The sequence below is a fragment of the Diabrotica undecimpunctata genome, chromosome 4 (genome assembly GCF_040954645.1).
Source record: "Diabrotica undecimpunctata isolate CICGRU chromosome 4, icDiaUnde3, whole genome shotgun sequence".
Taxonomy (NCBI): domain Eukaryota; kingdom Metazoa; phylum Arthropoda; class Insecta; order Coleoptera; family Chrysomelidae; genus Diabrotica; species Diabrotica undecimpunctata.
The window spans coordinates 19217686-19243256 of record NC_092806.1 but is presented as its reverse complement, the minus strand read 5'-3'; the positions used below and the strand labels follow the sequence as shown (position 1 = coordinate 19243256).

Sequence of the window (25571 nt, the reverse complement as noted above, 5' to 3'; positions counted from 1 at the left end):
AGGCCTGGAAGCCTTAGCAACAGGTACCTGCCAATACGCCGACTTAATGTCTATGGTGGAAAGATAATGCGCGTTCTTCAATTTATTTAAAATATTAGAGATGTACGGTAATGGGTAGCCATCCCTCTCTGTTACGGCATTAAGCTTTCGATAGTCTACGCAGAACCTCCATTTTGGTTCTTCACCTTCTGGAACCTTTTTCTTCACCAAGAGAATCGGGGACGACCAAGCACTATTCGATCGATCCACTACTCCTTTCGCCAACATATCTTCTAGCTCTTTATCAATATGGCTTTGGATTACTGGGGATACAGGATAGTAACGTTGTTTTATGGGTGCAGATTTACAAACAATCACATGCTCAGTGACATCAGTACAACCAAGAGAAGTGCCCATTAGTTCACGACTTCTATTAATAACTTCATCCAATTGCGACTTCTCTGCATCGGTCAAAATAGTTTGACCTCGGAGATGATCCACTGAACCTACCATTGCTGGAGCGTCCGAAAAATACCATTCGTTATGCCTCAAATCTGGAACGATACCCATAACACGCCAAAAATCAGATCCTAAAATCAGAATGTGCGGTACGTCCAAAATAACTAATACTGGCAAGACACGCAAGCGATCCCTAACCATGAAAGGTACTAAACATTCCCCCAATGATTCACACATCTGACCATTCGCCACTCTACAAACGGTCTTCTTCGAAGTATCCAACTCTAAACCCAAGTTTTGTAAAAATTTCCAACCAGTTCTTCCTACAATGGTCTTTGAAGCACCAGAATCCAATAATCCCAAAATTTCCTTTCCTAAGACTTTAACTTTCAAATATGGACGTTCATCTCCTTCGGAATGATGTAAAATAAAGTCTAAAATAGGACGTAGGTTGGTCGAGTCAACGTCGGCAACACCTCTTCGACCAGTTAGGTGCGCTTCCTTCCGTTTCCCGAATTACACGAAGGACAAGTTCTGACTGTAAACCCTTCTTTCTTACACTTAAAACAGTGAACAGCCTCCTTCTTCATTAAACACCCTACTGCCTTATGGCCTGACTGATTACAACGATAACAGATTAAAGTCCTAAACTTTCCTCTAGCGGACTCCGATTCGGATGAAGCAACAGGACCCTCACTAACACTACTACAACTTTCAGCATCCACACTGATATAAGCTAGGTCCTTTTCCAAAGTATTCATTTTCCTACTATTCGGTTCAACATAGTTCCTAATACAATCACGTCTTTCCTCCATACTGCGACATAGAACACGAAGTTCCTCCAAGGTAGCTGGCAAAGGATCACGTAATCTATCTTGATAGAACGGATGCAAATTCCTAATAACTATAGACAATTTAACTTCCTCTGGAACATGACAACGCAAGCGATTAAAGTAACTATTCATTATTGCCAAGTAAACTCCAATAGTCTCAGACGAATGCTGAGTTCTCCTCCGAAGCTCTTCAAAAAGCGCTTCCCCATGGTGAGCTGACAGGTACTCCCTACGAAACTCTTCAACTAATTCAGCCCAACTCCCTACACGTAGACGAACATCTTTATAAAACTGATAGGCTTTATACGAAAATAAATCTATACCTGATTCCAAAAGTATACTATCTGGTACATGACGAGCGAGACTCAATTCATTCACCATCTCAAAAAATGCAGAAATAGACATACCCCTAGCAGAACCTGAAAACTTTTCTATTCCCCATTTATGAGGAAGTATCATCCCAGAAGAAAAACTAGAGACAGACCCTGAAAAAACATTATTACCAGCTTGTGACATCGCTCCAGGAGAAGAAGCATGAACTTGTCCTACCCCTGCCTGAAAAGACTGATTTAAAACCGAAATCACATCGAGCGCTACTGGTACCGAACCAGATCCGATTGGATGCTGCTTATCATGTAAATCCTGTGACAACTTCAAAATCTCAGCAAGAAAGTCTGACTTAACAACCTGGGCTGCGTCTGCATCGTCACCTGTTGGCAATACCATAAGATCAATTCTCCCCAAGACATGGTTAATCTGTGTCCGCAATCTCAAGGACTCAGCACAAGTAGGAGTTCCGGCAAACTTTCCAACAGCCGTATTCAGCTCCGCAAGTTTAGTCTCGATTGCAGTTTTATCCTGTGAAAAGGTGAATGGGTGCTCAGGATATCTAAAGCTTTCATTTGCTGCCTCACGACTAAGTGCATCAGACAGACTAGACCTCATAGACTCAACAGTGCCAGTAGACACTCCACGAATTTTGAGTTCATATTCCAGTTCCTCTTTCCTTAAGTAGTTGGGTACAAGTTTTCGCACCATCTTGCCAAAGTTCAAAATTAAAAAAAATGTATCAACCGAAAGGAGCAAATATTCAAACAAAATCAAGATATAAGTAAAAATATTAACACACAGGTACAGTTTACTTTATTAATGGGAGCAAACCAAAAGCAAAATAAAAGTAATAGTCGCTTTATTCAATCTATAAAATTTCACAAAAGATTTTCAAAATTTCATTGTTTCAGAACAAATTACAAGTCACAACATAATCTCAAAAAAAGATTTTACATTCCCTAACATAAGTAAGTTAAACCACAATGTAGAATTTCGAAGTCCAACTTCTCAAAAAAATAAATTTGAACTCCAACTGAAATAGAAATATTTCAAAGTCCTAATATATCCATAATTCTTCTAAGTTCCACAACACCACTTCAAAGTATCTTCTTTTAAGTTACATTTTTGGCTTCTTCCAACTTCACGTCACACAAAAAAAAACTAGTAAGCACTTCTTGGCATACACTTCCACTAAACACGAAGTTCTAAGACTACTACTAAGTGCAAAACCAGTGGTAAAGTAAATAAATCAAAGTTAGTCAATTAAAGCCCAAACACGTTAGGTTAACTAATTAAAAGGAATCTAGACAAGGGGTTGACAAAAAAAGGTTAATTAATTAAGGGCCCCACGTTGGGCGCCAAAATATGTGGCGTACAAAACCGAATCTATATAAAAAAAATTACAAAATGTACCAAATATAAATCAGACGTACACCCGGAAAGAAAAGTACTATACGGTGACAGTCTGGGAATGGCTCGCGGCTAGACAAAACAGTGGAGATGGTCGTGCGGTCCACAAAACAAAAAAATCCGAAGTTATATCAGGGGCGCCAGGTAAATTGGCCCACAGCCTTCCCTACGTTGCTATTCAATAAACCACCAACTTACCAATAGGTTTACTACTAAAATACTAAGTAACAGTATACAACCTGAATAAATAAAAAAATAAATGAAATTGTCAGATTAGAATTTAGTCAATTTTAATAAATAGATTCCCAAGATAGTTGAAAATAAATACATACATATTACATATTACAATATTATTTAACTTTACCATAGGCTTAATAAAAAAATAATATAAAAATGCGGCTTCTGCTTGCCTAACAAAAATTCATAAGTTATTTCTATTTAACAGAACAAAATGAAAGGTAGGACGTATCAAAAGTACCGGACGCTAAGGGGTGTGCGGTTCAATACCAACCAAAAAAAATAATTAACGCAAATAGGACACCACGTGAGCTCAAGTGCGTGCGCAGAAAATAATATAAAAAAATAAATCTCAAATATATAACCCCCCCCTTAGACGCAGTTTACAAAATTAAAATAGGTATGTGTAAGTATTGAATTAATAAAATAAACCGCAAATTATCTTTAAAAAAAATCTGTAAAGTATTTGTAAATATGAAAATAAAAACTAACAGCAAATAATCTTTAAAAAAAAACTATTGTATTCCGCAAACCAAATTAGACGGCGCTTAAATCTTCCGTTGAAAATTAATTATCGATCCATACCTCGAATTTTCATATACTTCACCGCGTGGAATTCCAGTTATAGTTCAGCGTGTCTTCAATCCAAAATCCCATACGATTGCCGATGTACATAGACTTGTGTGACAATGTTGAAAAGTTGGAAATTACAGCCAGACGGAAAAATACGAAGAAGAAGAAGCAGAAAAAAAACAAACAAACCAACCAACCCTGAAGCAAGAAAACATTAATTACCATCTGTGTCTAAAATAATTATTTGGAAATAAATATATTGATTTTAACACTTTGTTTATCTGCCTTTTGGCGATAATGGAGCAATACAAAAAAAAACTTGTCTCCGAACTTGAATGTATGAAAACTGGTAAAAATGTGAATAGCTTTTTAGAGATGGGATAAAAAAATAACTACAACTTTTTAATTAATTAAAAACGAAATGTTCTAACACTCACCCTTCTTAGCCAGATTAGGGGTTTGAAATATCCCAAATTGGACCGAAGCGTAGCCGGCTATTTGGACTCGTGATTAAGGCTAATTTCTTGATCTAAATACGACTCCCGGTATTCACGTGTACTGTAGATCCGCTTTTTTTAGCGAAATTGTGGATATTCCAAAAAAAAAACCCTTCCACGAAGGCAGCAAATCCCCTTGAATATCCACACGGTTCGGACTAGTCCAGATCCCACATGGAACAGCAGCAAAAGCAAAAAAAACAAAATGCCGTTTTTAATCTAGCCCAACCTTTCAGTTACACCGTCAAACCTGGAATCACTTTCTTTCCGTCGTCTTTCCGAACACTTGACAACTTGACACACGGAGGTCACCGAATAATACCGAGATTCAAAAATTTCAATTTTATGATCCCAATTCTTCCAAGATAACTCTAGAAAGAACGATCTAAATTAGTTTCTTCACAAAAAAGAGGACGTGTTCCCTTAACTTCAGCACAATTTGCCAGACATTACCCCTATTTGAAAATTACTAATTTTATTTTCGCCACCTTGCTTATAATATATTATAGGCAACCGCTCTTACACGTCCTGAATTATTTAAATTTTGATAAAATAGAGGTGGGACTTTCTACTTTAAATTTGGAACGTAACAGAAATTAAAAAAAAAGCACGTTCTAATTTTAGGAAAATGAAAAAGGTCCTATGTGGCAAAGATTTAACATTAGCTCTTAAAATACGCCTAACAAAATGTTACGTATACAGTGTACTATACTGAAGAATAGGTAAAGAGAAGGAAGTTGAACTTACAATTAAAGAAAGAAAGCTACAGTATCTCGGACAATTGATGCGGGGCGAGAAGTATGGCATCCTGCGACTCATAATGCAAGGAAAGAAAGATGGCAGAAGAAGCATCGGAAGAAGACGAATTTCATGGCTTAAGAACCTGAGAGAATGGTTTGGATGCAGCTCAAAACAACTATTTAGAGCTACTGACTCAAAAATTAAAATAGCTTTGATGATTGCCAACCTCCGTAGCGGAGATGGCACCTGAAATAGAAGAAGAGGAAGAACAAAATGTAGGGTGATATAATGAGGGTAACAACTACATTGTGATTGCTTTAATAAAATTGAATACACGGAATATACGAAGTGGATCTTCAAAATATTGGAAATGTAAGTGCATATCGGATTACTGATCAACAAGATTTTTTTTAATTAATATATATGGTATGTGGCAGTTAACTTGCCATTTATGCTACAGCTCTATTAGAGCATGTTGACCCATGAGGACACGACGATTTTTATTTATTATTCCGAAGAAGAAGGCGTAAACCCCGATCTAATAGATACAGTGCAAGATGCCAGCCCTTCTGATTTCTTTTGTTTGTTTTTTGATAAAGAAGTGGTACCTATCCCTGTTAGTAAATCAAACAAACAATGGATTAATTAACCTTTTTCAAATGTTTCAAATACGAAACATATGCACATAGTACCTAGGTTGTCAGATTCTTTTAATAATTATAAAATACATTCAATTATATATATTAAAAAAAACTACTCAGAGTAAGTATACAAAATATCCAGGGTGTAGTAGGAAATGTAGTAGGAATATTGATTTTAAATTCTGACAATTTACAATAGAATAGAATAGAAATATGCTTTATTGTCAATGAAAATTGTACAATTTTATGGACAAAGCTTATATAAGTTAAAAAAAAAGTAAGAATAACAATAACAATTAAAATTTACTAAAATTAATCAAATCGTCAATATCACATGAGAAACTCTTCCACTGAATAATAAGGTCTTTCAGATAGATAGGCTTTTGTCAATTTACGGAACTTAAGGAAAGAAGTTGTAGATTTAAGTTGCAAAGGGAGATGGTTGTAAATTTGTTTGCCGATTATAATATAATAATAATAATAATATTCTTTACTAACTCAGTGGATGGGATCGGTAAATACACATCAAAGCTTGAATTTCTAGTGGAGTAGTCATGACTAGGTGTTGCTGGAAAAACATGTAGGTGTTTACGAATTAAGCAAACGGTTTCTAGAATCTATAGAGAGGGAAGAGTTAAAATCCCGTGATTTTTGAAGTAGCTTTTGCAATGAGGCCAAAAAAATACCGTATTGCTCTTTTTTGTAATTTAAAAATAACATCAGATTGGGCAGCTGTACTAGAACCCCAAAAAGGAAGGCCATATCTAAGATGAGACTCGAACAAAGAAAAGTATGTTATTTTGAAAGAAGCTAAATTCATTTCTTTCGAAACAGATCTTATTGCATAGCAGCCTGAGGCTAGTTTCTTACGTAAGAAATCGATATGAAGGGACCATTTAAGGCTGCTGTCTATAAAAATACCAAGAAATTTTACAGAATCAATTATACTGATTTGGCTGTTATTAAGAAGAAAGGGTTGAAGAGCTCCTTTATAGGATAATGCTTCTGTCTTATCCACGTTAAAAGAGAGTAAATTAGAGTCGGGCCAGGTTTTTGTTTTAAGTAGATCAGAAGGTATAATTGCATGAAGCGTATATGGTTCTTCCAGGTAATACTGGTATTATCAGCAAAAAGAAAAATGTTTCCATCGATTTTTAAGTTAGTGATGTCATTTATAAAGATAAGGAAAAGTAGAGGAACCAGTACTGAACCTTGTGGTACTCCACATAAATGTCATGATTTACACATAATTTAGTGATACTTTTTGGATATGTTTTTCTAGGTACCAGGTAGGAATAAATAATTCTGTATTCTTGATAAGAAGTTTAAATGAAGATAATATAAATGGGTTCCTACAAGGAGATTCTGATTATAAAGTAAAGCCATTTTTAAGAAGTCCACTAAACAATCCAATTTCTATAATGAATTTCATATTTGATCTAGATATGCAACATAACTTTTTATGTATTGAAGAGAAGGTTTAGGTACTATTTGATCCAGTGGAAGTGGCTCTAAGGTTGGAAAGATTCAACCGTTCTAATCTACAGCAACATTCGACCAGTATAAACTAGCGAGAGATCAAAATAAGACAATTTTGAAGATGAATTGCCAAATGACAGTACTGAACTTTTTGAAGTTGAAGATGTTTGAGCTAACCTTATATAATATTTTAGTGTTGTGGAAAAACCTGAGAAGAATCATATATATATATATATATATATATATATATATATATATATATATATATATATATATATATATATATATATATATATATATATATATATATATATATATATACGGGGCACTGAATAATGATTTTGGAAATAATTGCGTTTGCCATATGCACATATTTTAAAATATTTCAAAATATCTATCTTAGATGGTAATAAAACAAACCTCTTCGCAATATTCATTACATCTAATGATTAATTAAATGACGCTGAATATATACAATTGTCTTGCAGATAGTAATAGCGGTATTATAAATTATTATATAAGCATAAACATCTTGTATAACGATTCATACATTTCATCTTAGATCATATACTTTCATTAGAAAAAAATTATAGTTCAAGTTCATCCGTGATGTAATATATTCAGTTTAAACCCTATGCCAGCTCCGTACTAGATAGTAGTGAGTTGTAAAATGTTTAATTAGGCAATTACCAAAATTGCAGTATTAATTGGTTATTCATCTGTGGAATTTTATGAAACACCTACGCTTAAATTTTTAAAAATACTGTATGTCTACTTAACACCTTTCTTTATTTTAGATAAATTCTTTTACGCAATATTTGTATATATATTATATACATATCTTCTACTTTATTCAATAATTGTTTCATCACTTGTTCTTTGGATATATCTTTTTCTTTCATTGTGGTGCTGTGGCCAGATCCTTGATCTGACCCAACATATTGAAGATAATTTTGAATGGAAGGAAATAACGGGTGTAGCGTTCGTGGACCTTTCCGCAGCGTACGACATCGTAAACCATAAAGAACTGGTCTATAAGGCAATTTCTGTCAAAAGACATCAAATTAATCATCAATACATCAAACTTTATGTAACACTCCAAAGTCAAAATAGCCGCTGGAGAATCTAGAAGAATGAATTAGTCCAGGGTAGTGTGCTGGCTCCCTTGCTATTCAATATCTACATAAATGACCAGCCAATATATCATGAAACAAAAAAATTCATATACGCAGATGGCACAGCCATTGCTGCGCAAGAAAGATCATTTCTTAGGTGAAGAGCAAATATCTTTAGATAAACTAAAAGTTTAATATGAAGCCAAACCCATTAAACACATGTATGTATTTTCCATTTAAATAATAAAAAAGCTGACAAAAAGGTAAAGTTGTGTGGTCGAGTCAGGAATCTCATTACATTCAAACATCACTGTCAAAACACAAAGATGAAAGTCACATCAAGAAACAATATCCTGAATAAACTGACAGGTACAACTTAGGTGCTCACCCGCATGTCTGTAGACTCTGAGCACCTTGCAGGAGGGCACTGCTCTAAATGGGACAAGTCGAATCATTACAGAGTGTCTTAAACATACCCCAGTGATTAAAATCTACTCCATTGCAGAAATTGCTCCGCCTAAGATCAGAAGAGCTGTAATTGCAAAGACCGAGAAAAAGAGACTAGTAAAAGACCACCTACTTGCCGGATCAAACTTACTTTTCTCCATGTAGAAACCTCTAGACCGGCAGCCATGTAGTGACCCGCTGCAAGTAAAATCTAAAAAAGTGGGGTTACGCTAAAGATGATCTGTGTGACTGTGGCGTTGTACAAACCAATGGTCATCTGCTGATGTAGGAAAAAACAACAAACCTGTACCCAAGAAGACTAACATCAAGGCAACGAAAGAGTCCTGGATGTGGTAAAGCACTGGGTGCTTACAATTTGACAGAAATAACGAACGTAGCTGTATGTTTATTCTTCTAATCCACTCAAATTCCTTATCTTTCAGTCTGATATTTACAAATGCTTTTTATATTCCGTTTTATAATCTGGATTCTTAGGAATGTTTTTACTATTTAGGTTTATTCTTTTTACGTTTCTATTGGTATGTCAGTTCTGGAATTATGCATTTTTTTATCACTTATATTTTGATTACTATTTAACTGGGAATAAGCCACAATTAAAGGTTAAAATACGTTTATTGACGTTTCAATTTCCACTTCGGAAATCGTTCTCAAAATACAAACATTAGTAAATTAAACAAATTTTGTTTTTGTTACTTAGTGAAAAATTCTTCTATTAATTTAATTTTATCTGACTCATCTATATTGACAATTCAGACATACATTATACATTTTAAAGTAGACGACTTTAAAATGATATTGCCAATATTGTTGAGTTGCGTTCCTGGGACGACTTTACTTATAAGATAGTTCATTCGATTACATGAAATCAACTTTAACTTGAGAATATCCGTCAGAAAAGATCATAACATGTAATTCGTCTTTAAAAAGACAAATACATGCCATGATGACAGTAAAATTCTCCTGTTAGTGATTCCATAGTAAATTATGAGGGAAAAACCAGGAAAAAAACCTCATAATACTATCCCGACATGGTAAGTATTTGATCTTGCATTTATTTTACCTTCAATAAATACCAAATTCCGATTTTATATGTTTGTTATTTAAAAAATATAAATGATGTATTCTCTATATGTTACTGACTTACCAATACTGGTATTTTCTTTTTAATAACTTCCTCTTTCAATATGGGTAACCAGATCCTACTACATTCTGCCGAGGAATTCGCGACACAATTGGTCTCATTTAGCATAATTAGAGCCGCTTCTTTGATTTTTTCAACAAACACGTTGAGATCTATTTTGTCCAAAACCAAACCTAACAATGAACAAGAAAGGACAAAGAATTGCATTTATAAAATACCTTGTGAATGCGATCAGTTTTATTTAGGTGAAACATCAAGGCCATTAAATGTTAGAATAAGTGAACATCAATCCTATATTAAAAATAGAGAATTTGATAGATCTCAAATATGTAAACATGCATGGGATAATGAACATAGGGTTCAATGGAATGATTCAAATATAGTCCTAAAAGAAACGGATGGTAAAAAGAGAAAAATCAAAGAAGCGGCTCTAATTATGCTAAATGAGACCAATTGTGTCGCGAATTCCTCGGCAGAATGTAGTAGGATCTGGTTACCCATATTGAAAGAGGAAGTTATTAAAAAGAAAATACCAGTATTGGTAAGTCAGTAACATATAGAGAATACATCATTTATATTTTTTAAATAACAAACATATAAAATCGGAATTTGGTATTTATTGAAGGTAAAATAAATGCAAGATCAAATACTTACCATGTCGGGATAGTATTATGAGGTTTTTTTCCTGGTTTTTCCCTCATAATTTACTATGGAATCAATAACAGGAGAATTTTACTGTCATCATGGCATGTATTTGTCTTTTTAAAGACGAATTACATGTTATGATCTTTTCTGACGGATATTCTCAAGTTAAAGTTGATTTCATGTAATCGAATGAACTATCTTATAAGTAAAGTCGTCCCAGGAACGCAACTCAACAATATTGGCAATATCATTTTAAAGTCGTCTACTTTAAAATGTATAATGTATGTATGAATTGTCAATATAGATGAGTCAGATAAAATTAAATTAATAGAAGAATTTTTCACTAAGTAACAAAAACAAAATTTGTTTAATTTACTAATGTTTGTATTTTGAGAACGATTTCCGAAGTGGAAATTGAAACGTCAATAAACGTATTTTAACCTTTAATTGTGGCTTATTCCCAGTTAAATAGTAATTAATTTAAAATGCCACAAGAAAATAGCTTCAGAACAACTTATATTTTGATTTAAAACTTGGGCAGATATTAAGAAAAAGTATGGTCTAGAAAGAGACTCAGAAATTAATCTTCCCAACCGGTACTTTGAAGGGCACAGCAAAGCAGCTTTGGCACAATTTACTATTGTTGTGAGAAAGTTTGATATCGTCTTGATACAATCCCTTTGCTTTTATGGCCAAATAACAGGTCTAAGTGAAAGATTTACCGCGTTAGATGACTCTTTTGAAATGTTCAATCTAAAATGGTGTTATCAATCACTTAACTGCTATCAAAGTATTAAATATAGAAAAGCGAAGAAGAATGAGTTAACAAAAATGTCATACTTGCAATACATTGACTTTATAACAACCTTCCCAGATTCATCTATGATGTAATATGTTCAATTTAAACAATACTGATAAAATGTACGATCAAATAAATATTTTATAGCAGTTCCGTCACAATCTATATCTAATCCTCAGCATTGGTATCAAACTTTACAAGCAGGGCATCGGAACTCATCTGAAGGGACATTATTTATTATAGAGCATGGAAATATTATGATTTTCTGAACATTAAAACGACGATAAAAGCTAAAGGTAATGTATGAATAATTTAACATAAGAACTAAGGTATATTAATTAAACAAATTGCCTGCCCTTTAGATTTAGATTGGCATTCCTTATTTAATTGTTAATGATAAATATAAGACAAGATAAAATCATCTATGTCTTCTAATAGTGTCTAACCCACTGACCAAATAAAATATACAAGAGAACAATAGCAAGTTTGAAGGAATTAACGCTCAGCGTACCTATACGGGTACGGCACATATAATTTTCAACTGACGCCATCTGTGGTTAAAAATCTTAATGTCTGGAGTACAAGGCGCTTCTGCATAGTCTCATCTCTCAGACGGTGTAACAGATTACTGTATTTTTTCACGTAGTTTTAAGATAAAACACTTTGAAATAGTCATTGCACTTGTGATTTACAGGTTAAATGTGGTAAGTGAACATTTCTATCAATAACGTTGTGTATTCATGAATTTTTCTCCAAATCACGTTCACCAAGAATATCATAATATTTATTATATATAAACAAGCTTTATAAGACGTGACCGTGATTTGATATCTGATATATCTGGTCACTAATCACGGTTATCGAAGTTAGCAAGAAACAAATCACGGTGACTGAACCACCGTTGGTGAAATCACGTCCCATTACTACTACTAAACGGATGAGGAGGATTTTGACGAAGATGATTTGATAACAACCCAAATTCCTAACGATGTTCTGGAGAACTTGAAGACATTATTGACGGGTCCGAAGATGAGGATGACTATAGAACGGTGGATGATCCTAACTATGATGATTTTGGTAATAGAGATGACCCGAATGAAACAGATGATGACATTCCGCTGTCCAAACGAATAAAATCATCAAAGAGGGAACTGACAGCTAACAAACTTTCAAAAAAGAACTTTTTTTGAAAGACCGGATATTCCAAATGGAGTCGTAAAAGGGCGAATACGGGCATGAATGGTAACAATGGAAGCTATAAACGAATGGAAAGGATAAAAGCGGTGCTTGCAGAATTGTTGAAAAGTTATTTGATGATGAAGTTGTGAATCATATAAAGGATATAAGTATTGGAATTTTGATGAAGATCTGAATGTTCCATTTATTTCCAACGCAATGAGCAGAAATAGATTTACAGAAATTAAAAAGTATATACATTTGGCAGACAATACTAAACTCAACAAAATTGTTAAAATGTTTAAATTACCACCGCTTATACCTCTACGCACTATACGTCTCATAGTTTTACACAAGGAAATTATCTAATAGCAAAAACTGCAAAGAGAAATACATATATAGAAACTCGAATAAAAGAAGAGATTTAAACTCCACAAGGAAACTAAATTCATGTAGCTGGCTGTATACCATGTATCACAAAAAATTATTTAAAGTTCCTTTATAAAATGTATAATATTAAAAATCCTATCGGGCTACATCACAAAACGTTTTCGGAATTAATATTCCATCGTCAGTGCTATCCTAAAAGTATAACCACTTTAAGTAAATCAAACATAAGAGTTAAAATTTTGACCAAGGTCATTACAAAAAGTGTGGTTACTACTTACTAGATGTACATGTTTAAAGCCACTAAATATATGGGTAAAACCCCTTTAAATGTTGTTAAATTAACTTTGAGTTACAAACATTTTGGAAATGAGATTTTAACAGTTTGGAATTATCATGACACAAACACACCAAACAAAATACAGTGAAGAAATTCAAAAAAGAACTGGAATGGCTGTAATTAACTCTTTGGATGGATAAACTGATAAAAGGGCGGCCAAGGAGCGCAAAAATAAGATACGTAAATTAATGTGATAAAACCGATAATTACGTACTCCCAGAAACGTGAACATTGAACAAAAAGGAACAAAAAGAAATACAGAAATACAGAATGGACTATGGATAATAAACGCACATAAGGGTCTAAAAGAATTATGTTAAGAACCTACTGTAATAGTTTGTGTCAATAGGAGAAAAAGAAAGAATATATACAGTTGAGTAAATGGTTCTTATCCGAGCGTCATTAATGCCTGACAAGTTAAAACACATACTTTTTATCTAGCATCATTGTCTTCCGACTTCCGCCTGTTATTAAGTAAACACACGTGTTATTTTTATTTTTTTTAGTTTTTTTATTTTAAAAGAAAATATTTTAATGATTTTTTTTAGATTATACCTGGAAAACTATTACATCACAAGTACAAGACCTCGTTTTAAATTTAATCGAGTAATTTGAATTAGAAAAAAGGAATGAGGGACCGTTGGAACCGTTGTCGTCTGTTCAAGAAGTACAAAAAGTAAAATTTTCAAATGTGCGCTATTATAAAGCTTTAATGATAACAAGCATATATATTACTAATATTACTTATTTGACAACTTCATTGCATAACAAAATATTTTATAATTAGGAACTTTTTGCTTTTGGTATTTTTTAATTTCAATTAATATTATTGATAATACTTTAACTTTGTTTTCGAGGGTAGCAGCTGCACTTTAATTGACGAGAAAAACAATATACAATATACGAAAAAGGAAAGAAAAAAATCCTGTTTTATCTTCTCCGGGAAAAGCAGACCTTGTTTTAAAACAAAAACTACTGATTTACCTGAGGGCGATAAAATGTTAATTCGAAATACAATATGTACCAGGATAGTAAATTAACCAATTTTCTGTTGAGAATTACAAGTAGGACTTAGCATGTTAGAGTAATATATTAAAATAAATAACTTTTTAGAGAAACATGTAACCCGTGAAGCGTTGATCAATAAGCTACAGACTAAAGAAATTGTTTTTACAATTAAAACATCTTTGAGTAAAATATTAAAAGATTTAGGCCTTAATTTTAAAAAAGATGATCATCGAAGAGCCTTAATTTAAGAACTTATATCGCAGCACAACGAAAATGTTTCTTAAGTAAATACAAAAAAAAAAAGAAATAGTACATATCCACGAGGTTGTATTTTTAGACGAAACGTGGATTTTTTTCTAGGGGAAATAAAATAATGTGGCAGGATGGCAAGAGTAGATGTGTACGTAAACCAGGTGGTTATGATCGAAGAAGACCAGTAAAAATCAACCGAGACATAAGACAAGAAGACACAATATCTCCAAAATTATTTACAGCTGCCCTAGAAGATATCGTTAAGTCAATAGACTGGGAAAATAAGGGAATCCCTATTAACGGAAGATACTTAAACCATCTAAGATTGGCAGATGATGTAGTACTAATAGCCGACACGTGGAATGTACTGAATACGATGATTGAGGAGCTACACACAGAATCCCTAAAAAATGGACTGAAAATGAATTTCAGTAAAACTAAACTAATGTCAAACAAAGATGACAAACGTATGATAAACATCCAACGGACGAAGATATAACACGTAGATGAATATACATATCTTGGTCAAAATGTCAAGGTAAGCAAAGAAAATCAGACTACCGAAATAAGCAGACGTGTAAAAATGGGAAGAACAACTCTCAGCAGACGTGTAAAAAAGGGAAGATCGGAAAACACAAAAGTGTTTAATTCCTGTATACTACCTGTACTTACATATGGAGCTTAAACCTGGATATTCACTAAAATAAACATGGAGAAGATCAGAAAAACTCAGAGAGCTATGGAACGACAGATGCTAAAATAGAACAAAAGTAAAAGATGCTCTCGAACAGGCAGCTAAACTGAATTGGAAATGGGCTGAACATAACGAACGTTTTAAGGATGGCCGATGGAATAAAGAAATCGAGAATTGACGGCCATATGAAGCCAAAAAGACGACGAGTAAGACCGCAAATGCGCTGGAGCGACGATATTAAAAGAACTGCAGGGCCAATGTGGAAACGTCTTACAAACAACAGAGATGAATGGAGAGAATTAGGAGAGGACTATATTCGGCAATTCGAATAGAGGAAAGCGCTTAAAAAACGGAGATAATATACCTGAAAGCTGGTAAGAAGGATAGATTACACTCATTCATAAAAAATAGTATAGGTAATGGTATATATATTTTCGTACAGTAGATTGTACAAAAAAGTTATGAAAACCCTAGTAGAAAACGAATATGAACCACTTGAGCTGGAACAGCAAGCAGGATTTCGAGCTGGACAATCTTGGATCAACCCCATCTACACTTTAACATCTAAATGAAAAAAGATTGGTTAGGGATAGACAAATTCATCCATTATTTGTGAACTCGACGAAAGCTTATGATACAATACCCCTATGTATGACAAGTACTGCAAAGCTGACCTATTAATAATATTACACTTGTAAAAGAGCAATACAACGATTCTACAATGATCTTCGATCAAAAATAAAGATTAACAATCAGATCTCCAAAAACTTAAGGGGAAGTAAAGAACCAAGGCAAGGCTGCAGTTTATCTTCAACACTCTTCAAAATCTACCTGAATAAGGCACTGAAGAAATGGAGATCATTTTCTGGAATGAGTTTACCATTCTAAACAACCCTATATACGCTTTATTTTGCAGACGATCACATAGTCAGACCAGAAGGATCTGCAATTCATAACAAACCGATAAATACATGTAATGAGGAGCGATGGGACAAAATGTTAACTCAAGAAAAACGAAAAACACGTGCCTAGGAGGAGGTAAAAACGATGAACTAAGTTGAAGAAGATGAAAATGTAATTTCGACATGTTTCGACTATATCTATTTAGGAGTGAAGAAGGAAACAAATAATAGGCGCACTGAACTCACTACTTTGGTCAAAAACTATCTTTAACAGTAAAGGAGACAGCCATATAACAGCATTTTTAAAACCGTTGTACTTTAAGGCAACTTACTAAGAAAAATAAAAACAATTATTTAGGGTGCTTAATATACAATGGTGTTCAATATTTAATGTATCATCAAACATCGTATTCAGTAATTTTCGGCAAAAATATAATACAATCCTCTGATAAATCAGAGGATAAGTTTAGCAGATGAACAACAGGGTTTTCGTAGTGGAAGATCGTGTACAGATGCAATATTCGTTATAAAGTAAATTACTGAGAAATCCCTAGAGTATAATAGACCAGCATTTCTGTGTCTGATTTCTAAAGGAAGCGTTTGACAGAGTAAGACTCAAAGATGTAATCTATCTTCTGTATAATAGATAAGTTCCCCTAAATATTATAAAAACTATCGAAAACATCTACCAAAACAACAAAATGGAAGTCAGAATAGATGGACAACTTACAGAACCTATAGAAATAGGCAGCGGAATAAGACAAGGGGATTTATTGAGCCTCATGCTCTTCAATTTGATCGTAGATTAAATCATCAAAAGCGTTAACAAAGGAAGAGGATACAGAATGGGAAACAAAGAAAAAAAAATACTCTGTTACGCAGACGACGCAACATTGATAGCTCCAAATGAAGATAGTCTGTAAAGACTGGTCCACAGATTTAACATAAAAGCAAAAGAATTTAATATGACAATCTCATCTCAGAAACCAACCAGATCTAAAATAAAAATTAACGGCATCAGCATTGAACAAGTAATGGAAATAAAATACCTGGGCATTACACTGCCTAGCTATGGAGACCTAGACAAAAGACTTGAGAGATCAAGTACTAAAAGCAAATAGACTGACAGGATGCCTTAATAACACTATATGGCGAAACAGACACATTAACACTGAGATGAAGTCAAGAATTTATAAAGTCAGTAAATTTATAATGACATATGCATCAGAAACAAGATCCGACAGAGCCACAACGCAAAGGCTACTGGAAAATCCAAAGATGAGAGTACTGAGAAGAATTACAGGAATACGCTGAGAGTTCGAAAGAGAAGTGAAGACATTAGAAGAAAATGTAACGTACAGTATATAAATGAATGGACACACAACAGAAAAAAGAATGGAATAACCACGTAAGCATGGAGGAGACCCGTGTCGTCAAAATAGTAAGAGATAAGTCACCAATCGGCAGAAGAAGTATCGGACGACCGCGCAAAAGATGACAACCTTATATAGAGCAGTGACAACCTTATATAGAGGTATTAATCCGCCAGTGAACAAGCAGAATTGCTTATAAAGAGAAAGAAGAAGAATAAGAAGAAGAAGAAGATATAATACAATAAACAGATTTGGGAAGCAATAAACTATTTTGATTTTCTGCAGAAAATACAAAGACATAGTAAATGTCTGTTAAGTGAAACCAAGAGCAGAGGTATCATATAAAGTCATGTTTTTATGTTAAAGCTTTAACATTAACAGAGGTCTTTGACAAGGTGTGTAGGTGTGTGTGTGTGTGGTTGAGATATTGACTGCAAAAGTCATGGCTTTATTCGCCTACAGATACTTCGACAACGTGATCCAGGGTCTACCGTATTTTTCATTATTTTTTTTAATAAGTATAGAGTATCATTTACGCTTATATAATTATCGTAGCATTACCTATACGAATAACATCACAAGAAGTAGAAGAGATATCTGGTCCAGGAAACATCTAACTAATAAAATAGCCTTACTTTTCCAAAATTGCATTAACGGCGAGAAAATCCGAGAAAAATGGATGACGTCATTCATATCTACCATACATAAGAAACGCAGAAGGTGACAGTGACAACTATAGGGCCATCGGTAGGTAGATCAACTATTGACCATTTATTCTGCCTTACACATACTGAAAAGAAAGTTAACTAAAAAGCACATTTATTGTATAAAGACTTTTGTATGAGAAAATCGTATGACAGTATCCCACAAAATAAGCTACCTGGGAAGAATTAGAGAAAACATAATTATATAGACATGAATTTAATACAAGCAACGAAACAAATGTATGCTAATTCTAAGGTAAGGATAAAAATTGGAAACAGCCTATCCAAGGGATTCCAAAGCAGTTAGGGTCTTAAACACGGCTGTTGTCTCACCGACATTATTTAAGATTTACCTCGAACAAACTCTAAAACTTTGGAAATGCAAATGCAAAGATATGGGATTGCCATTAAACAAAAATACTATATAAACATTATTTTTTGCACATGAACAACTAGGAATAGTGCAACAGTATGAAGTTATTGTATATCTGACAAGGAAATTAATCGAGGAATATAAAAAGTGAAGAATTTAAATAAACACTAACAGTAACACAGAATATGTGTGTGTCTGTGGGGCCTCGCATTGGAAGATGGGGAAATAATTAGACATTGCGATACATATGAAGAGGTAGATTCCAAAAGGGTTTAAGTCATTTTTTTTCATATTTGGAGGTTTTAGTTGGATCTGACTCTAGAGCATCATTTCTAACATTAGAAAAACAATTCATGCCATAACAGCTTAAGTCAAGTATACTATACAGATTACAAATCAGTAATGTTCTCCAAAAGTGCTTTAGTCATGCCTTGTTCTTTTCCAAACAGGCTTAAGTCAGCTGTTGACCTCTGTGGGACCTCGTATTGGAAGATGGGGAAATAATTAGACATTGCGATACATATGAAGAGGTGGATTCCAAAACGGTTTAAGTCATTTTTCTTTCATATTTGGAGGTTTTAGTTGGATCTGACTCTAGAGCATCATTTCTAACATTAGAAAAACAATTCATGCCATAACAGCTTAAGTCAAGTATACTATACAGATTACAAATCAGTAATGTTCTCCAAAAGTGCTTTAGTAATGCCTTGTTCTTTTCCAAACAGGCTTAAGTCAGCTGTTGAGTGTTTGCGCATGCGCGATTCCAGATATGTTGGCTGTTTGAGTTGAAACAAGTGAGTAATCGAAAACGTGTGTTATAAGTATGAAATGAGTTTAGATTTGGTAAAAAGTGAGTTTTCAGTATCTGTAAACGACATTAATAGAGCCAAGAAAAGGGCGAGAGAAAAATGAAGACCTGTGGGACAAAAATCTCAAGAAATTCGCGAGAAATAGTAAAAAAGCCCATCCAGATCCTCGCATTTTTTGTGCTCATAAAGGTGATATTTGTAAGCCATATCTAGTGACTCCTAATGATGTAAGTAGCTTTTATGATAAACTCTACTCATATAAGACTGCTGCTAATCAGAACAACTTCTTATTCAAATACCTTCCCAATACTGTGGTGATTCTAGTACTTTTAAAGTTATAAAAAAGGATGCAATTTGCTGGGAGTGTACAGTACCATTAGTGAATCATGTAAGTAAAAAAAAGAAAAAAGGTGTGGAAAACCTTCTTAAATTTATTTCATTATCGGAAAGTTCAAAAGACTTTTATAATACTGCACTTACCAATGTGCAGAATGGTTCCAACGATAATAATACTGTAGTGTATGATGAACTAGAGCCTTTTATTTGAAAGATTTTTCAACTTTACTTTTCAAAAGGTATATAATTAAAAAAAGACCCTTTCGGGCTACATCACAGCAGAACGTTTTCGGACCTACTAGTCCATCACCAGTGCATTTACCAGGTATATATGAGACAATCCACTAAATATGTGATAATTAACAAATTTTGTACTATTTTAAGGGTTTTTACCCGCATATTTAGTGGCTTGTCTCATGTATACCTGGTAAATGCACTGAAGATGGACTAGTAGGTCCCAAAACGTTCTGTTGTGATGTAGCCCGAAAGGGTCCTTTTAATTATATGCCTATTATAAAATATTTTTAAATAAAACTTTTGTGATTTATGATATACAGGTAAAATCTTAAAAACGAGATCTAAAATCTTAAAAATAAAGTTACTAAGTTACTACGAATATTATATAGATAGCAACGGAAGATTTTTAGAAAGACATTATAGAGACCAACAAATAAGATAATAATGCAATTATATGGACAATCAAAAATAGCAACGATTGCAAAAGTTCAGAGACTAAGGTGCTCGAGCGTGTAGCTATAATGCCGAAAGGGAGATTCCCTACAGAACTAATTAAAATCAAAGCTGACAAAAATCGAAAAAAATGGATGGAGTCGATACAGTCAAAGATTGAAAAAGTCCACAAAACAAACACAATATATATATATATATATATATATATATATATATATATATATATATATATATATATATATATATATATCAAAACATATAATTTAAAACAATAAAGTGAATAAAAATAATTATAAGCATATTTTTAAATTGTTCTAACTGTGTAATAGAATAATCATTTGTAAAGGTTTATGCTTTATGACATTCTTTAAAAAAATTCAAAGAAACGCTTTTCTCTCTATAGGTGCGTCGTATCCTTCCAAGGTTTTTTTTCTTTCACATACGCTCACATATACCTCGATCCGGTACTGGTTACCACACCAAAAAAATCGAAAGTGAAAACCGCCACCAGCGAAATTGCTTAAAAGTTTACAACAGGCCATCATGACCACAACAAATGTAGACCAAGAATTAAAAAAAAATGTAAACTTACACAAAACTAATCCGCATTTTTTATATAGGGATGGTGCTATATCACTGACTCGATTCTAACCACTAGATTCTGCAATCGATTAGTACGTATATTTATAAATTCTGATGTTAATTTCCCCTTCACTTACAGTTGTTCTTCTTAGTAGAAAGTATAACTGTAGGAAAGATGTGATTCTTCGACTTGGCTGGGTTGGCGGCTTGTGAATACAGATATTCGCAACAAATAAATTTTTGACATTTTTACTTGAGTTTCTCATACCATCTTAAGCGCATTTAGCTTTATGACGTGTGTTGGTAAAAATTCAGGTGTACTGATTGTCCCCAAATGCACAGCTTTCCTACAGTATGGCTCCAAAATTAATGTACAGATATTTATTTAAAACGCGTCTAGTTCCACACGTAGTATGTTTGTGATATGAACTTAAGGTTTGACTGTAACGAAGATAATTACAAACCAAGTGTGCCCTAATTACTTACATTACTGATCTATTTCGCAATCAATCAGTATTCGTATGATAAAATTCACAAAATAAATATATTTTTTATCAGATGAAACTTTTCTATCTATGTTATAGATGTATACACGTTTGATGTATAGTAAAATGCCTCCCAGATATAGTGGTATTAGAAAGGGTACACGTAAACTCATCACCAATTACCATAAATACCCTCGTACATACTACAAACTCATCACCGCCATAAAAGTAATGTTTTCAAAATAGACCCTAAGAGATTGGTAAACTGATCACTAGCCTACGTGCATCCCGGATCAGGTATAGACCATAAAATCCCAGCGAACGGCTAGTTTTTGGTAATTTCACAAAATAATCCAAATCAAAATGTCTTAAATGCAACTGCAATTTATTGGTTTTTATTTGGGAATTTCACAAAATTCTATTGATAGCTACCTAAAATCATGGGAAAAGAAAAATTTCTCTTCATTTGCCCTTGTTTCTTCAACATGGATAGTGAACTGCTAATTGATTACGTCCTGAGCCAAAAATGATGGTTATCAATAATTTCAAATTTTAATTGCGAGAAAGTCTAAAAAAATCGAATTGCCTTTTGTGAACTTGTGCGACGAAAGGGTGTAAGGCTAAATGTCATACAACTGGTAAGTAGAAATTTTATACCGTTTTTGTTTAGTTCTTTCGCCCTGGTTTTCGCGAATCATCCTGATCAAACAGAAAAAAATCAGCGTAATTAAGTTCTTTAAGTTAACTGTATAAGATGTTTCTTGTAGGCAAGGCATAATATTACTTTGTTGCTGTAGATTACCTTTTCCGATATTACATTTTGAGATTTCTAATTAAATTGTTAAAGTCACATTGTTATATATATATATATATATATATATATATATATATATATATATATATATATATACATATATATATATATATATATATATATATATATATATATATATACATATTATGTTACATAAAAAGTTTTGAATGATCTAAAACCTAGAATACAATGATCAGATATTAAATTTTTTTGAGTTGTATACGCGGTTTGTCAAAAAAAATGAATTGTGGATATTCTCAAGTCTCAATGAAATTCATGTTGTTAAACGAACCGCGTAAATGACTGAAGAATACTAATATCTGATTCTGATGATTGAAGTTCTAGATCATTCAGAACTAGAGAATAAATTTTTTTTATAAAACTAAAAATTAAAAAAAAATTTCAAATGCTACCGACTTCGACTACAAAACACAACTACATATTTGGGTGTGCACCCTAAGATAGGACAAAGAAGTACTCTTTTTAGTCTACCAAGCTTTCGCAAATCTTTATATGCATCATCAGGGTGCTACAATAAACAAAATTAGTACAAATTACACAATAAAAATTATTTTGTATCTTACACTAATTGAGGTTAGTTGTCATGATGTTTATAAAATGAAATGAACAACTCATCTGACTCCTACAAATAATGGCGAAAACTAACCAAAAAATGTAAAAAACTTGCTTTTAAAAGCACTCTAATTGTGGGATCTTTGTACAAGTCATTGAAAGATAAAGTACAGGAAACTGTACTTAAGCATTTTGATGTATTCTGTCTCAATAAATGAATTGCTGATTACTTTAAATTTAAAAATTTCCGCCAATGATGCCATAAAATGTAAAGCTTTGCACGTGTAAAAAATTAAGTTTTCTTCGATTTCGATGCACTAATAGCACACTCAAGTTTTTAGCTTTTCCTATTTTTTAGGTATTTTATATTTACTAACTGTCCAAAATCGTCTATTATTTTCAAGATAGTCAAATAACGCCAAAACGGTAAGACTTAGACCGAATGTATGCTTAACAAATTATCTCGAGAATTCAATGATAAATATAAAAATACAATGAAAATCAAATAACGAAGTTGGGACTACTTCCGATATAAACAAAAATAGCACATATTGACAAATATTTTCATTTTAAAGTTCACTATCGAAATCCTATGCAACTAAATTTTTAGATCTCAAAACCATTTAGATTGGCAGATACGTCTAATAGGACACACCGTGAGACATATTAATATCTCAGTTAAATTTTAAAGCAACTTGCTTAAAATAATTTCTGAATTTATTAAATTATCACATAAACGAGAAGTATAACAGGTAAGAGGCAACCTTTCGCATTAGAAACCAGGCAAAAATCCCGGTGATGAGTTTACCTATCTGCGGTGATGAGTTTACCAATCTCCAAAGGATGCCGGTGATCAGTTTACTATATCTCCGAGGGTCTAATAATTTTATGGGGGGCTATATAGTGATGAGTTCATACACGTCAATTAGAAAAATGGAATAACCAGTTTTAGAGACGGTAATTGCTTATGAATCAAATAATACAGGCACAGTGGTAACCATAGAAAGTCTTTTGAACTGAGATATAGAAAGTAAAGGGCAACTACTGCATTAACTCTCTTAATAAAATCATCGTGCAAATACATTAAAAAGCTTTACACTCTTTACGTAAGACCCATTCTTGAATACGCTGAACCAACGTAGTATACTGATTTGGTTCGAGACAAAACTTTGTTGGAAAACATTCAAAGAAAAGACACTCGAATTTCTTTCAGGCCGAGAAGACCTTCTTATGCAGAAAGACTTAGTATTGTAACCTAACTTCTTTTGAACTTCGCCGACAATGTGGAGACTTAATTACAACATTTAAAATATTAAATAATTATGGGTACAGAAGACAAACTGGAGAGATGGAAAGAATACATACAAACTCTTTTTGACGACGATAGACCTTGTTGTCCACCATCCACAGACAATCTAATAAATGAAAAAGGCCCAGAAATAACCAAAAAGAAGTGATTCACGCAGTAAAATCTCAGAAAGATGGAAAAGCCACCGGTCCAGACCATATCAATGTCTAAATACTAAAACTAATTGCAGATTACGAAAGTAAAAGCCTAGATTTAATAACAGCACTATTCAATAAGATATATGACACAGGTAAAATACCAACAGACTGGCTAAAATCAACATTCGTAGCATTACCAAAAAAATCGAATTCCTCACAATGCGATGATTATCGAATATTAAGCTTGATGTCTCATGTCCTTAAAACTTTTCTCAGAATTATCCATACACGAATTTACAAGAAGTGCGAGTTCCAGATGAGTGACACTCAATCGGATTTCGAAACGGATTGGGAACACGAGAGGCTCTTTTTGCTTTAAATGTGTTAACGCAACGATGCAGAGACATGAATGTAGATGTATATGCATGTTTTATTGACTATCGAAAAGCATTTGACTGCGTTAACCATCAAAAGATGATCGAAATTCTGAGAACAACTGGAGTTGACGAACAAGACTTGCGAATTATCTCAGAACTATACTGGCACCAAACGGCAGCAATTGAAATAGAGCACACAACATCCGAAGACATACAAATCCGACGAGAAGTGAGACAGGGTTGCGTCTTATCACCGCTACTCTTTAATTTGTATTCGGAGTCTATATTCAGAGAAGCATTAGACGAGGTCCAAGGCGGAATTAAGATTAACGGAATCAGCATAGACAACATCAGATATGCTGATGATACCGTCTTAATAGCAAGCAACGCACAAGAACTACAAAATATAATAAATGCGGTAGTTCACCACAGCGAAATGTTCGGTTTACATCTAAACGTTTCCAAAACTAAAACTTTAGTATTTTCAGACACCAATAAACGTACAGGTGTATGCCAAGGGTCAAATAATAGAACAGGTAAATTCCATAAAATATTTGGGAACAAATATCAATAGTCAGTGTAATCCAAAAAAAGAAATCCTATCAAGAATCGAACAAGCAAGGAAAACATTCATGAGCATTAAAACATTTTTTACAAGATCAGACCTTAGTCTACAGCTTAGAATCCGAATGATCAGATGTTACATTTTTTCTGTCTTACTGTATGGCTGTGAAAGTTGGACAATGGACTCTGAAATAGAAAAAAGAATAGATGCCTTTGAGATGTATATATACAGACGAATGTTGAGGATTACATGGGTACAAAGAGTTACTAATGTTGAGGTACTTCGTCGCATGTGTAAACAAAAAGAATTACTAAGAATAATCAAAGAGAGGAAAATTC

At 33.3% G+C, this 25571-nt stretch overlaps 1 protein-coding gene across 1 annotated transcript in view; it reads right to left on the bottom strand.

Annotated features, from left to right (window-relative positions):
• Positions 1-21136, bottom strand: part of LOC140439268 (uncharacterized) — a 74374-nt gene extending 53238 nt beyond the window's left edge. Inside the window, exon 1 of the mRNA XM_072529081.1 lies at positions 20984-21136. Coding sequence (XP_072385182.1) covers positions 20984-21000 — 17 coding nt within the window. The 5' untranslated portion in view covers positions 21001-21136. The remainder of the gene's footprint in view (positions 1-20983) is intronic.
• Between the last annotated feature and the right edge of the window lie 4435 nt (positions 21137-25571).